The 13,488-nt window shown below is 33.8% G+C and overlaps 1 protein-coding gene across 2 annotated transcripts; it reads left to right on the top strand.

The window, feature by feature from the left end:
- Nucleotides 1-2,538: 2,538 nt before the first annotated feature.
- On the top strand, nucleotides 2,539-9,662 carry LOC105324928 (speckle-type POZ protein). 2 transcript variants are annotated; one of them, XM_034476177.2, is made up of 10 exons: nucleotides 2,539-2,697; nucleotides 3,668-3,875; nucleotides 4,145-4,266; nucleotides 4,412-4,563; nucleotides 4,707-4,834; nucleotides 7,714-7,891; nucleotides 8,104-8,159; nucleotides 8,396-8,518; nucleotides 8,839-8,981; nucleotides 9,381-9,662. In XM_034476177.2, the coding sequence occupies exons 2-10, from the start codon at nucleotides 3,837-3,839 to the stop codon at nucleotides 9,523-9,525; spliced, it is 1,086 nt and encodes a 361-aa protein (XP_034332068.1). In that variant the 5' UTR covers nucleotides 2,539-2,697; nucleotides 3,668-3,836; the 3' UTR covers nucleotides 9,526-9,662. The 2 variants fall into 2 exon arrangements, with proteins under 2 accessions (XP_034332068.1, XP_034332058.1); XM_034476167.2 differs by having other exon boundaries at nucleotides 2,548-2,697; nucleotides 3,671-3,875.
- The last annotated feature ends 3,826 nt before the right edge of the window (nucleotides 9,663-13,488 follow it).

Raw genomic sequence — 13,488 nt, 5'->3', positions numbered from 1 at the left:
TCTTATACTCGTAAAGAGATACATGTACTGGTCTTTTCAGAGGACAACAATAATACAACCCATGTAAATATAGAATTATATCCATGGTTTGACTTTGAAATAAAAAATTGACATACACTTCATACTGATAGTTATAGAGTACATATTTAATACACACTTGGCAATAGATATCGTACTGATGGCTTTAATATCGGTCCTGGCTCGTGTAACATGTAGGAGCGAGCACCTTCCAATCCATAATACGTTTTAGCGGGGATGATAGTTCAAACTTTACCTGTCTCTCTTACATAAAGAGAGATAGACATGTAAGAGAGCTCTAGAATCTTTAGGTGATCAGAGATCAGTCGTTTTTAGCCGGGGTGAATGCCTTGCTGTGCATGCATTATTAGGATTTTCTATAGCTGCGCGGAGGTTATCTGTAAAAGCCAAAGGTTTTCGATTTATGGGGAGCGGAGTGGACCGAAACCCCCATAGCTTGCGAAGATGCGTGGAGGTTAACAAACGGTCACATGAAGTGATTTAAGCGTTATTGAGAGTTATTGCATGAGTTAACGTTCTACAAGGTTAATGCTCGATCAATCTGATTACCCCCCCCCCCCCCGGTTTGTTTCGTCAAGAACCAGGAAAGGGACTGGATAGTAGGCATAGGCGTCTAAACCGGGGGGGGGGGGGGGGGTAGGGGAATCAGTCCCCCACTTTTTTTTTTTTTGCAAAGTTAGACCTAACCATCAGGCACATAGCATCGGGGAGGGGCCAGCCCCCCCCCCCCGCCCACTTTTCCCCGCAGCAAACATAATTGTTCCTAAATTTACCTTAAAAAATAGAAATATTTATAGGCCCTAGTGATAATGAAAATTGGAGTCATAGGTATACTAGCCTCCTCCTAGGAATTTCATGACTTCGGAAAAAAAAATTTGGTAGGTAATTAAGTTTTATTTTTTAGTAATAGGTATACTAGCCCCCTCCCCCCTCCCTGGATTATTTTGTTATTTTGGGAATAAGCCTTTTTCTTTTTTTCTTTTTGTTTTTGTTGGTTTTTTTCTGCTTTTTTTTTTTTTTGCTTTTCAAGAGTTCTGATGATCAGTCTAGGCCGTTCTAGACATTATTCAGATTTAAACTTCGAAGTGTATGTTGTGATATATTATCCCGTATATATCGTTAACGTTTTATTTAATGCCATATGAAAAGGCTCATATTGAATGATATTTTATTGAAATCTGCTTATTATTGTTGACATTAATACTGTACAAAAATAAACAGTTCACACTTTTATTCAACTGAATTAAAAATGTTTAAAAATATTTGAATGTATTTGCATTTCTTCTCACAAGTGAAGACCGTATTCTACTTTACTTATACAAAAACATGCAGACATTTAAAATTATTATTTTATTTCTGTGTCACTTGTACTATAACTGTTATTAATGTTTATCTCACGGTACATGGCAGTAAGTGTATGTAATATATAATGTATGCATTAAGGAGAAGACAATCTAAGCCATTAGAACGTGTGTCCTATATATCCTTCTGACATATTTAATTGGTAAATGAAACTTTGTTCAATACCAAGTATCCCAAAAGTGCGAGCAATTTGAATACGTTTCAGCAACATCTCGAATTTATATAAATCCGAGGTCTTAATAAAAAGCAATTTTAATCCTGGTACATCACTAATTTATATATTTTAATAACTTTCACACTATATCGTCACTATCATATTTAGAACTAATCTGTTATAGATCTAATTTAAATTGGTTGAATGAATATTAAAGTTTTCTAATAAATATTTTTTTTTTGTATGGCATTTTTGAATTTACCGGGTGGCAGTAAATACAAAATTTACAATGTGACAAAAATTCATAACACGACAACTTGACATGTTGTAAATTTTGTATTTACTGCCACCTGGTAAGTTCAAATGAGCATTTACAAAGGAGAGCTTTTAAAATCAATTGAGTGTAAAATATATCATTTGATTGTGACCCCCCCCCCAAAAAAAAACCCCTTATAATTACAATCACTTCGCTTTTTTCGTGTAAAGTACAATTATTTTATGCTGCAGTACTATATAAGGCGATGCACTATATATTTTACTGGTAGTGTAGATAAACTTAAATATTTACACGAAATTAATTGGCAAGATTCAAACTTAAGTATAATTGTTTGAAGAAAAAAAATCATTACACCGATTTGTCAGTAGTGTTACACCTCTACACCTCACCGACTAATAAGAGAATTGATAATATGTCCAACACGGAAATAGTTGCATATTTTCAATAATGTCATCTGGTGCTATTTTGAACAGTGCAAATGTGACTGGCATAATAGATATATTTCATTAGAATCCATTAATAATTTATTTTAAAACAAATATTTTCTCATTATAATTATGAAAAAAATAAATATAATGTTTTACTGATATAAAGGCGCTTTGTTCAAATAGTGTGCCATTTTATTTAAAATCAGAGGATCTTTTGAGCAATTAGTCGTTCCCGGTCAAAACCTCGTTCTCGCAAATCGTACTCTAAAGGCTTCTCGAATACGCATGCTCGACCAGCTGAAAAACAACAAGATCTACTCTTTTATAAGAAAGGGAAAATTCCCGTCTTTAATGTCGCTGTTTTATTTATTATATTCGAGTGTGATGGGTAATGTCAACTTCTAAAGATGTAAACTAATCAAACAAAATTGAAAATGGTAAGTAAGTCATTATGCGGGTTATATACGAGCTTTCTGACCTAATTTTTCCACTAAAAGTAGAGCGGGTATCGACAGGTCAGCTGTAACATGATAATTAAAAAACTAAGATAATGTTAAAAGAAACACCAATATGTATTTAAAATCTGAAAATCAAGAATTAATTTGAGTGGGAACCTCGGATTTTAAAGCTCGATGGGTAAAGTAAAAGCTTTTTATTTATGAGCTTCCGGTTGACCTGAAAAAAAAAGCAGACGATTTTTTTAAAAGCCATACACGCGTGAAATGTGTATCATTTTTTGGTGTAATGTATTATTTTCTCATAAACATTTTTGCGTAGGACCCATTCAGTGTACAATCTATTCTACGTAGAATAACCAACCCCATTCTTTTAAAGTAAAGGGGACGAATGATACATGACTTGCTATCTTCATTGTATATTTTGAGTGTGTAGGTATAGCAGGAAGTTAGTAAGTCTTATCAGTTTATACTATTGCATATGATATTAACTTCTTTGATATAAGTAGTTATTAAAGTATTTTTACAGAACACAATGTGATTTATTGCACAATTTTGTGTATAGAGAAGTCTGAGAATTTTTAGTATCCTTTTCATCCAAAATGTGTTTGCTTGGATAAAAGAACACCTGTTTTTGTTTTGATAAAGCTAAAACTTATATGAGGTTGCTGCATCAGCTTTCATTCTCAGTTGATGAGGATAAAAGTGTTTATTGTATTGAGTCTAAGTGCACATCGCCGAAGCAGAGCACAACACATGCGCAATTGCTATTTAATCTACATTTATGGGGACAAATTTTCATAAATAATTATCTGTAAGTTTTTGGGTGTGGATACTCACAAAAGTGCATGTATTTAGCCACCTTGAATTGGAATGATTCCACATACATTTCAAATAATTGTCACATTTCAAATAAGTGTTTTAATGAATTTTTCTCTATTGTTTCTCTAAGCAGATTCAGAAAAGGCCAGGTTTCCAGAATTATTAAAGTCAGTACCAAAGAACTTCTCCTTTGTGAATCCAAAAAAATAGACAACCTGGATCGAGAAGCGTCCTCCGCTCCGGAGCACTCCGGAAGGATTTCCATCTCTGGTAGGGTGCCCACACCCCCTCCACCAGAGATGACATGTCCTGTCGCAGAGAACTGGTGTTATACACAGGTTATTTAGTCTTATGTATATAATCTTTATAATCATATTATAAATGCTACTGTGATATTTGATGCACATAAAAAATGTAATCCTTTAAAGCAGGAATACTACTTAGAAATACATGAACTATTATAATAACCACTTTAGAAATGCAGGATGGTTTGAGATGGTGAAATTTGTTTTTGAATTAATATGTTAATGTTATGATTTTATTCTATGTAATAATTATATGATATTGTTTGTACAGTATTTTTTTAAAATTCTATTCTCTTTTGCAGGTGAAAGTGGTGAAGTTTTCTTACATATGGACAATCAATAACTTTAGTTTCTGCAGAGAAGAAATGGGAGAAGTGTTAAAAAGCTCGACTTTTTCAGCAGGCGCAAATGACAAACTAAAATGGTAAGTTGATTGTATCAAATCTGTTTGAAGTAATAACAGACGGAATTCAATGATAAATGTTCCCAAAACTGACCGCATATTTTCTATGCACATGATGAAGTTTGGATCCTTATGCACGTTCTTACATTGTATCTTCTTTTTTCAGGTGTTTACGTGTGAATCCCAAAGGATTAGATGAAGAAAGCAAAGACTATTTATCTCTGTATTTATTATTAGTGTCATGTAACAAAAGTGAAGTGAGAGCCAAGTTCAAATTTTCAATACTTAATGCCAAAAGAGAAGAAACAAAAGCAATGGGTAATTATGGTTTTTTAATTTTATATCAAACTTTTCATTCTTCTAGTTGATAATATTTTGATAAATGAAATCTATTCAACTGATGCATTCAGAAATCACAGATGTTCTGGAATTCTCAAAGGAGATTATCATATTTTTAACAGAGAGCCAGAGAGCTTACAGATTTGTTCAAGGAAAAGACTGGGGATTTAAAAAGTTCATACGCCGGGACTTCTTAATGGATGAAGCAAACGGTCTCTTACCCGATGACAAACTAACAATATTTTGTGAGGTAAGTTTTTTTTCTTCAAAATTTAGATTCAAGATCTTAGCTAAGGATTTATCACAGATACCTGACATTATATATTTTTCTAGGGCTATATTTATTAAGCTGCAGGTCAGGAGCCCCCCCCCCCCCCCCCCCCCCCCCCCCGTCTGAAAAATTTCGGATGGAAGACCTGGGAGCTACAGTGCCACCCATTGAATAAGTTGTATATTTATTGCGTACAAAAACGTGTGCTAGTTTTGGACTGATTAAACTTATTTACTGTATATGCAAATTCTGTGCAAATAATTAGTACCATTAAATTCTTCATGCAATTTACTACAGATATTGTCTCTTTACCTGCCTCAAACTTTCTCCGGTGCACACTACCGACCTCCGAAAAAATAGTATGTTAAATTTACATTGATATCGAGAGACGCCATTTTTGCATGTAAACAAACTGCACCACTTTACTTTATGGGGCCGGTGATGGTGTTTAAAAGACTATCAGAGGCAAGAAGAGAGACAATATTAGTAATAAATTGCATGGAGAGTTTAATGGTACTAATTGTTTTCACAGAATATGCGTATAAATAAAGTTAATCAGTCCAAAACCAGCACATGCATTTGTGCGCAATAAATATACAATATTTTCAGTGGGTGGCACTGTCGCTCCCAGGTCGTCTATCGATTTTTTTTTCAGACCGGGAGCTACAGACCTGCAGCTAATATTTTTTATGATGAGAAAAATATATAACATCAGGTGCCTGTGGGATTTTATAGTACATGTATCAGTTCTCTTATTATGATATACAATGCTCCTGTGCTTTTTTACATGACAGGAAGGGGCCAGGTCAATCAATGTTTCATCTTTGTTTCAGTCTTCACGACAAAATTTTTTCAGCACATGCCCTTTGGGCATGTAGACCCATCATTTTAACCCAGCCCATTCAAATTTTTACATGCCCAACCCGTAATTGTTATATTTACCGTTACATGTACGTCTTGTAATTTAGCAAACATATATACAGTAGGTTTAACTAAACACTTCAATGATTACGATTGACGCTTATTTGACAAGTCGTACCAAGAATGTAGACTGCACAAAGCAAGTTATGCGAATAACTTTGGTACGATGGAAGAAATGGCAAGTAAACATATTGTACATTGACAGAAAATTTACACATGTCCTCCGGGCATGTAATTTGGCAATTTTTACATGCCCGCCTGCAAATTTACCAGGCCCCGGGCATCGTACTCCCGGGTTATTTCGAAGACTGTTGTTGTTACCCTTTCATCTTATAGCAATTGTGATACAATATGTAACTTATTCATGTACATATATGTAGCAATAATTTTCATATTTTGTTGAATATTTTGCACACATTTACATAAATATTTCTTTACACTTTAATTATGTTATTTAGAATAAAGTTCATTGGCATTGCGTAACAAATTTATTATTATTGTACAAATGAACAAATATCAAAGGTTTTAATGTATTTCATTGATTACCAAGTCTGTCGTTGGTAGACAGGGAGCAGATTTCTAAGTACCGTACACATTTTCTTTACACTGTAATTTTGTTTATGAGAATAAAGTTCATTGGCATTGCGTAACAAATTAATTATTATTGTACATATGAACAAATATCAAAGGTTTTAATGTATTTCATTGATTAGCAAGTCTGTCGTTGGTAGACAGGGAGCAGATTTCTAAGTACCGTGCACATTTCAATTTAATTAAGAAGAATTCTGAATAGAAAATGGTATTTTATACTGATAAGAACTGGTGGCAACAAGGACTATCCTGTAAATCTGGAAAAACATTACATTTTAATGGCAGTTCTAGGTCTGAAAATAGAATGTGACCTACAGTACATGCAGTAATATGTTAAATAATAAAAATACGTCATGAATTAATATGTGACATCCAGTGAAGTCAGAAGAAAAAAAATTTGAAATGAGTGTACCATTTAAAAAAACCCTACATGATATGGTAATTGTGTTGATGATGCTTTATGTTTAAAGGGAAGGGAAAGAAAATCATTTCAGCTCCCACCCACACAGACCAAGCCTTAATTATTTTTGCAACACATGTTTTTGAAAATTGATATGTCTTTCATTTATTATGTGAGCTGGCTAAATCAAATGAAAACTGACCATTACAGTAAATATGTTTTCCTCTTTCTTAATGATGCACTTAAGGTCAAGATCTATTAAATGATTCCAGAATGTGTTTTTGGTGGTAGAATCATTATGACATCATAATTGATTTGAAGAATCTTTTTCCCGTACTTTGCGGCGTTAAAGGAATTATGTAGAAAATTAAACAATTTCTTGACATTGTTAAATCATGGGAAAAGTAATCCCGATACCTATATTCAATTTGACATCAATTTAAAGAGGAGGTCAAGAGCTTGTTTAAATCCGTTTTTGGAGAGACTATAGGCATTCTAGATATATTTTATTAATCAAAAATGGACAAAACTCATAAATTTGTTCCTTATTTCCTTCATATTTCATTAAAAATGACAGTTTAAAACTTGATTTTTTACTGTGTTTTCCAAGAATTTTAGCCCCGGTACACCCTATCAAACAAAGCTATTTTTATGAAGCATCATTGAAAGAATCTATATCATGAATTTTATAAACCTCTAGGCACCTTTTATTTACTAGATCTTGACCTTAAGTAACTGTTTTTTTTTTTTTACTTTGCTTACAGTATTATATGTTACACTAACATTTCAAAAATAGTCATCCTATGCAAATACAGGTCTGTCAAGATCTGAATAATTAAAGAACTATTAAAGTATGTACTTAATGTTTTCCACGTAACAACAGACATGTATGAGTGTTTATGAATGTCCTTGAGATGTTATAATTAAATGTGGTGTACCTTTACAGGTGTCAGTAGTCGGGGACACAGTCAATGTATCTGGTCAGTCTAATTGTACCCCAGTTAAAGTACCGGAATGTAAGCTCAGTGATGACCTGGGTGTCCTATTTGAAAGGTCCTCATTTAGTGATGTAACGCTGTGCCTAGGAGGAAGACAGTTCTCAGCACACAAAGCAGTGTTAGCAGGTATATTATTCAGTCGCTCAAATTTTAACATCCAGTTAATACAACCTTACTTAAAGCTCTTATATACGTTCATTTATACAGTTTTACTTTCTGTAGTTCTCATATTTTAGAATAATATAACACATATCATCATGTTTGTATGATTTATAAGTATAGCCTGATCAAGGCAAATAAATACATGAATTGATATTTTTTTATATATATATTTACAGCACGATCTCCAGTGTTCAATGCAATGTTTGAACATGAAATGGAGGAAAGCAAAAAAGTATGTACTGTTTAATATTTGAAAAGCTTTTTTCTTCTTCTTTATTCATATTCAGCATTTTCACGATGTGTTTGTAAAATTTTACCATGTTATAAATCTGAGATTTACATGTAATAGCAAGTTTGTTTTCATCTTTCCAAATGAGAAAAGGGCAATTCCTATCTTCTTGTAGTCTTTAAAAAAATCACAGTGATACATGTACTGGCATTTACTATTTTTTATCATTCAATTTTCAGAACCGTGTTGATATAACAGACGTTGATCATGAAGTCATGAGAGAAATGCTCCGTTTTATATACACAGGACGAGCTCCAAACTTAGACAGACTGGCAGATGATTTATTAGCGGCAGCAGACAAGGTATCAAGTCATTTTTTCTAATCAAGCATTAAAAAAAAAATACAAAAAACTTTCAGCTACAGGTATATGAAAATATTGGGTTTCAAGGAAGGTTATAGCATTAGGTTTCTATTCTGATCTAAATTATGAACTTCAGAAGATTTAATATATTGATTGAATATTTTTACCAAATTCATGTACATTTGTTTGATCAATATAGTAATTGTTGAAGTGTTTAGATAAGTTATAAAAATTTTGATATTGTTGTGATTTCATTTGTTAATATGACATTTACACTCTTTGTTTCCTATGTTAATTTACACTCTTACTTTTTTTTCCAGTATGCTCTAGACAGATTAAAAGTGATGTGTGAAGAAGCGTTATGTTCCAGTCTCTGGATAGAAAACGCGTGCGAGGTGCTAGTCCTAGCAGATTTACACAGTGCAGACCAGTTAAAAACACATGCCATTGATTTCATCAATAGGTAGGGATTTATGATAATGTGTTTCATTAAATGGCCTGTTTTCAGATATTCATCTATTTGTTAGAATAAATTAACTGTCAACTATTCCCTTGTATCTTCATTTGCATGTATGTGTCATTCTCTTTTATGCAAGCTTGCTACATATGCTGTGTGAATTTTGCAACCTTTTGAGGCAAAGACCTAGTTTTCGAGTTAAAAAACATTTTTCCATTGTAATTAGCTAATGCACCTGTTTGTTGTTATGTCTATAGATACACTTTAAGTACATGTATTATTGGACTGTTAGACAAGTGTCATAATAGAGCTATACCGATAATTAGATTAAGGAATACCTGGTATATGTATATACCGGTACATTTAAAAATGAACAAGTTTCAATATCTTTTGTATGTTTAACAGTCACGCCACAGATGTAATGGAAACTCCAGGTTGGAAGACTCTGATACAGAATCACCCTCATCTCATTGCCGATGCATTTCGTGCCCTAGCCAGTCAACAAAGTCCACCCCTAGGACCCCAACGCAAACGCCAGAAAACATCATAGTCAAAGATTCACTCCCTACCTACAACAATTGTGACACAGAAAAGTAGAAAATCAGATCTGTTGTGCACACCATTAATGGAACTGTGGAAAAAAAAAACTTGTGAAAGACTTTTCTACTGTTCCAAACAACCAATTTGTGTAGTTGTTAGTGCTAGTAAAAGAAATTGAGTGGTCTTTTCTGTGATACTGAAAGGAAGGAGAAAAAGCCTGTTCTCCCACTCTATGAACTGCTAGGTTGTGTGGCAGTCTTCATATTTGCAAGCCATTTACAATGTGAAACAAATTTGCAACTTTGGGACAAAGGGAACCTCCATTTTTTTTCTTTTTTAGCAATCTGTGTATAGTAAGACGCTATATAATATTGGCATGAAAGGGTCAGTTTAAGCCTCAGTATAGTAATTTATTGCATGTATCTCAAATGTTTTGTCTTGTAATCAAATTCTTGTTAAATTAGTTATTACAGTGGCATGCAAGATTGGTTTTTGTACTTTTCTTTTAGGTTTCAAAGTCTCTCATTTTATTGTATACACCAGTAGATGAATAACGGTATTTGAAATTTATTGTGAAAATGCTTTCTTCTTTTAAATTTTTTGGCATACTTTTTATACTGTGCAAGTGATTGTATTTCTTTAAGAAAAATTAGTGTGAATTCTTTATACATGTATATTTCCATTTGTTTCATTTGAAACATTTATTTAACGTAATAAATGACATTTTTATATGTCCAATGCTTTTGCATCTTGTTCACATTTTATGGCATTTTTCAACAAAAAAGTCCTCATTTATTTTCCAATAAGTCACCCTATCTGTGATATTCTTAAACAGAGGTTGATGACAACATTACTCTTAACTGGATCTTTTGCAAAGATCAAAAGAGAAAACCCTACCTTCTCCCCCCTTTATGCAACCAATACTGGGGTGTCCTCAGCCGTCTTGCGATAGAAAATCTCCTTGCATTTAATGTATTCCATCAATGTGTGGGTTGCCCCATTCTGGGGCAATAAAAATGCACAACCTAGATGGATTTTTCATATGAAATGACAAAGTTACAAACACCTAAATAAACTATGAAGGCTACTGTGAGAAATCTCAGTTTTTCCCCAAAGATGGCAGCAAAGGGACACAACTTTTGTAAAGTGCGGATTGGTCTATAAAAACCCCCCCATTTACTTAAAACAGAGTTGAATCATGGAGGCTTACTTTGACTCTTATAATATAAAGTCTATTGTGCAGTATGGAGATATCCAAAATAGCCTTGCCCTTGTCAGTGACCTTTGATCTTGGGAAGCAAAATGAAAGATGGCCATATCTTTTGAGTTTTAAAGATATTTCTGATACTGGACCACATTTGAGTGTATCTCTTAAGATGACTGTTGTAAATTCTTCGGTCAATACAAAAGTCCACTGAAGGCATTTTACTACTGACATGTTCAGATATGGTTCATTTGTGTTAGGTACCACATTTTAAGGTTTCTTTTAACATAAGCTTTTAATACTTGAAGGATAATTGTTATACACCAAAAGTTATCTCCTGTACACTTAAGTACCGTAACTGTTGCTTTTTACATCAGCTGATGCTAGTACTTGAGGGTGTGTCAGGTACAATCTTGAGCCTTGAATAATTTAGAACATATTTTGCTTCTTTACATGTAAGCTTACTCGATTGATACCAAGGACAAACAAGAGGCCCATGGGCCACATCGCTCACCTGAGGAACAATAGGTATGATAAAATCAGCTTAATGGAGTCATAATACAAACTATCTGGACAATGTACAATAATACATGTAGATCCTGTATAAATAAAATCCATTTTCCCCTGGATATTCTTATGTTTATAATCATTAGTCCCCTTTCTGACAGGATGATTTTATAGTCATGTCATATGTTGAGTATTGCAGTTCTCAAAAAGATCCTTAACAATAGTTTATACATCGGATATAAACGTACATCAAACTCTGAACCTTCTCGTGAGGCCAAAGAATTGTCCTGGGGCCAAAGTCTTAATAATTATAAAGAATCATCTGGCTGATTAGTTTCTGAGAAGATTTTTAAAGATTTACCCTATATATTCCTTTGTTAAACTTTGACCCCCCATTGTGGCCCCACCCTACCCCTGAGGATCATGATTTTCACAACCTTGAATCTACACAACCTGAGGATGCTTTCACACAAGTTTCAGCTTTCCTGGCTGATTAGTTTTTGAGAAGAAGATTTTTAAATATTTACTCTGTTTATTCCTATGTAAAATATCGACCTCCCATTGTGGCCCAAACCTATCCCCAGGGGTCATGATTTTCACAAATTTGAATCTACACTACTTGAGGATGCTTCCACACAAGTGCCAGCTTTCCTGGCTAATTAGTTTCTGAGAAGAAGATTTTTAAAGATTTACTCTATATAATCATATGTTAAACTTCGATCCCCCATTGTGGCCCCAACCTACCCCCAGGGGTTATTATTTTCACAACTTTGAATCTACACTACCTGAGGATGCTTCCACACAAGTTTCAGCTTTGCCGGCTGATTAGTTTCTGAGAAGAAGATTTTTAAAGATTTACTCTATATATTCATATGTTAAACTTCGATCCCCCATTGTGGCCCCACCCTACCCCCGGGGGTAATGATTTTCACAACTTTGAATTTACACTACCTGAGGATGCATCCACACAAGTGTCAGCTTTTCTGGCTGATTTGTTTCTGAGAAGCAGATTTTTAAAGATATACTGTATATATTCCTATGTAAAACTTCGATCCCCCATTGTGGCCCCACCCTACCCCAGGGGGTCATGATTTTCATAACTATGAATCTACACTACCTGAGGATGCATCCACACAAGTGTCAGCTTTCCTGGCTGATTAGTTTCTGAGAAGAAGATTTTTAAAGATATACTGTATATATTCCTATGTAAAACTTCCATCCCCCCCCCCATTGTGGCCCCACCCTCAGGTGAGCTAAAAAGATTAAGTTTACAATACAATAAGTTGTTAAAGTTGGTTTCTGGAAGAACAGACTTTGAACATTTTCTTAATAAATATTGACAATTTTTTTACTTTTTTAATCTTTAGTTTTTAAGATCTGTGTACAAACATAGAATTGTGAGCAAATCTTTGTATCTTGCTTATAATTCGAAGCTTAACACTCAAATATGGTTAGTAAATAGAAATTGTAAACAATTAAACACAAGAAACATGCACTATAACAAATAAAGAACACAATTTATTTTTTCGAAATGAATCATATATATATACATGTATATACCTACATATTTCCGTCAGCGATATCAAAAGAAAATGCCGAATTGCCGATAGAAGGAATTGTATTTCAGTACCCCTACATCAGATTTTGCTTAATTTGCGCAGGTAAACAGTTAACTGTTTGATTTACCGAAGTATCTGTTTGAATTGATACGTAAAAATCACGAAATACCTGTAGACGATAGTTTCCAGGTTTAAAAGCGTAAATAATGAAAACGAAACGAAAATCCGAACAAGCTAACACCAACACACTTGTTTGATCCTTGTTGGAACAATTAGAAAATTAATCAATAAACAATAAAAACAGAGGGAAATGCACTTTAGTACGTTGCTAATGCACCAGATTTAATCATTTTCGCAGGTAAACATTTACCGAAGTCTATGTTCCAAATACAAGGCGATTGTTTCCCAAGTTAAAAAGCAAAATGAAACGAAAAAATGAAAACAAACTAAAACCAACATCACAAGTGAAAATGACAACGCGTTGAAATATTTAACCTCAATTTACTTCACAATAATCGGCACCAAGGTTATTTCCATGTTTCATAGATTATATTCGCACGTGAACTGTTGCACAACAAACTGCCAGCTTCAAACAAAGAACCTCGTTTTCGAGATGCGGTAGACTGGCGATGCCTGTCATAAGACCAGTCTATCGCAATGAATTGCCAGTCTACGATATATGGAATAACGAGCCACTCTTTAT

This window comes from Magallana gigas, chromosome 5, assembly GCF_963853765.1.
Source record: "Magallana gigas chromosome 5, xbMagGiga1.1, whole genome shotgun sequence".
Taxonomy (NCBI): Eukaryota; Metazoa; Mollusca; class Bivalvia; order Ostreida; family Ostreidae; genus Magallana; species Magallana gigas.
Note: the sequence above shows the minus strand (reverse complement) of the source record. Positions and strands in the feature narration are given on the sequence as shown.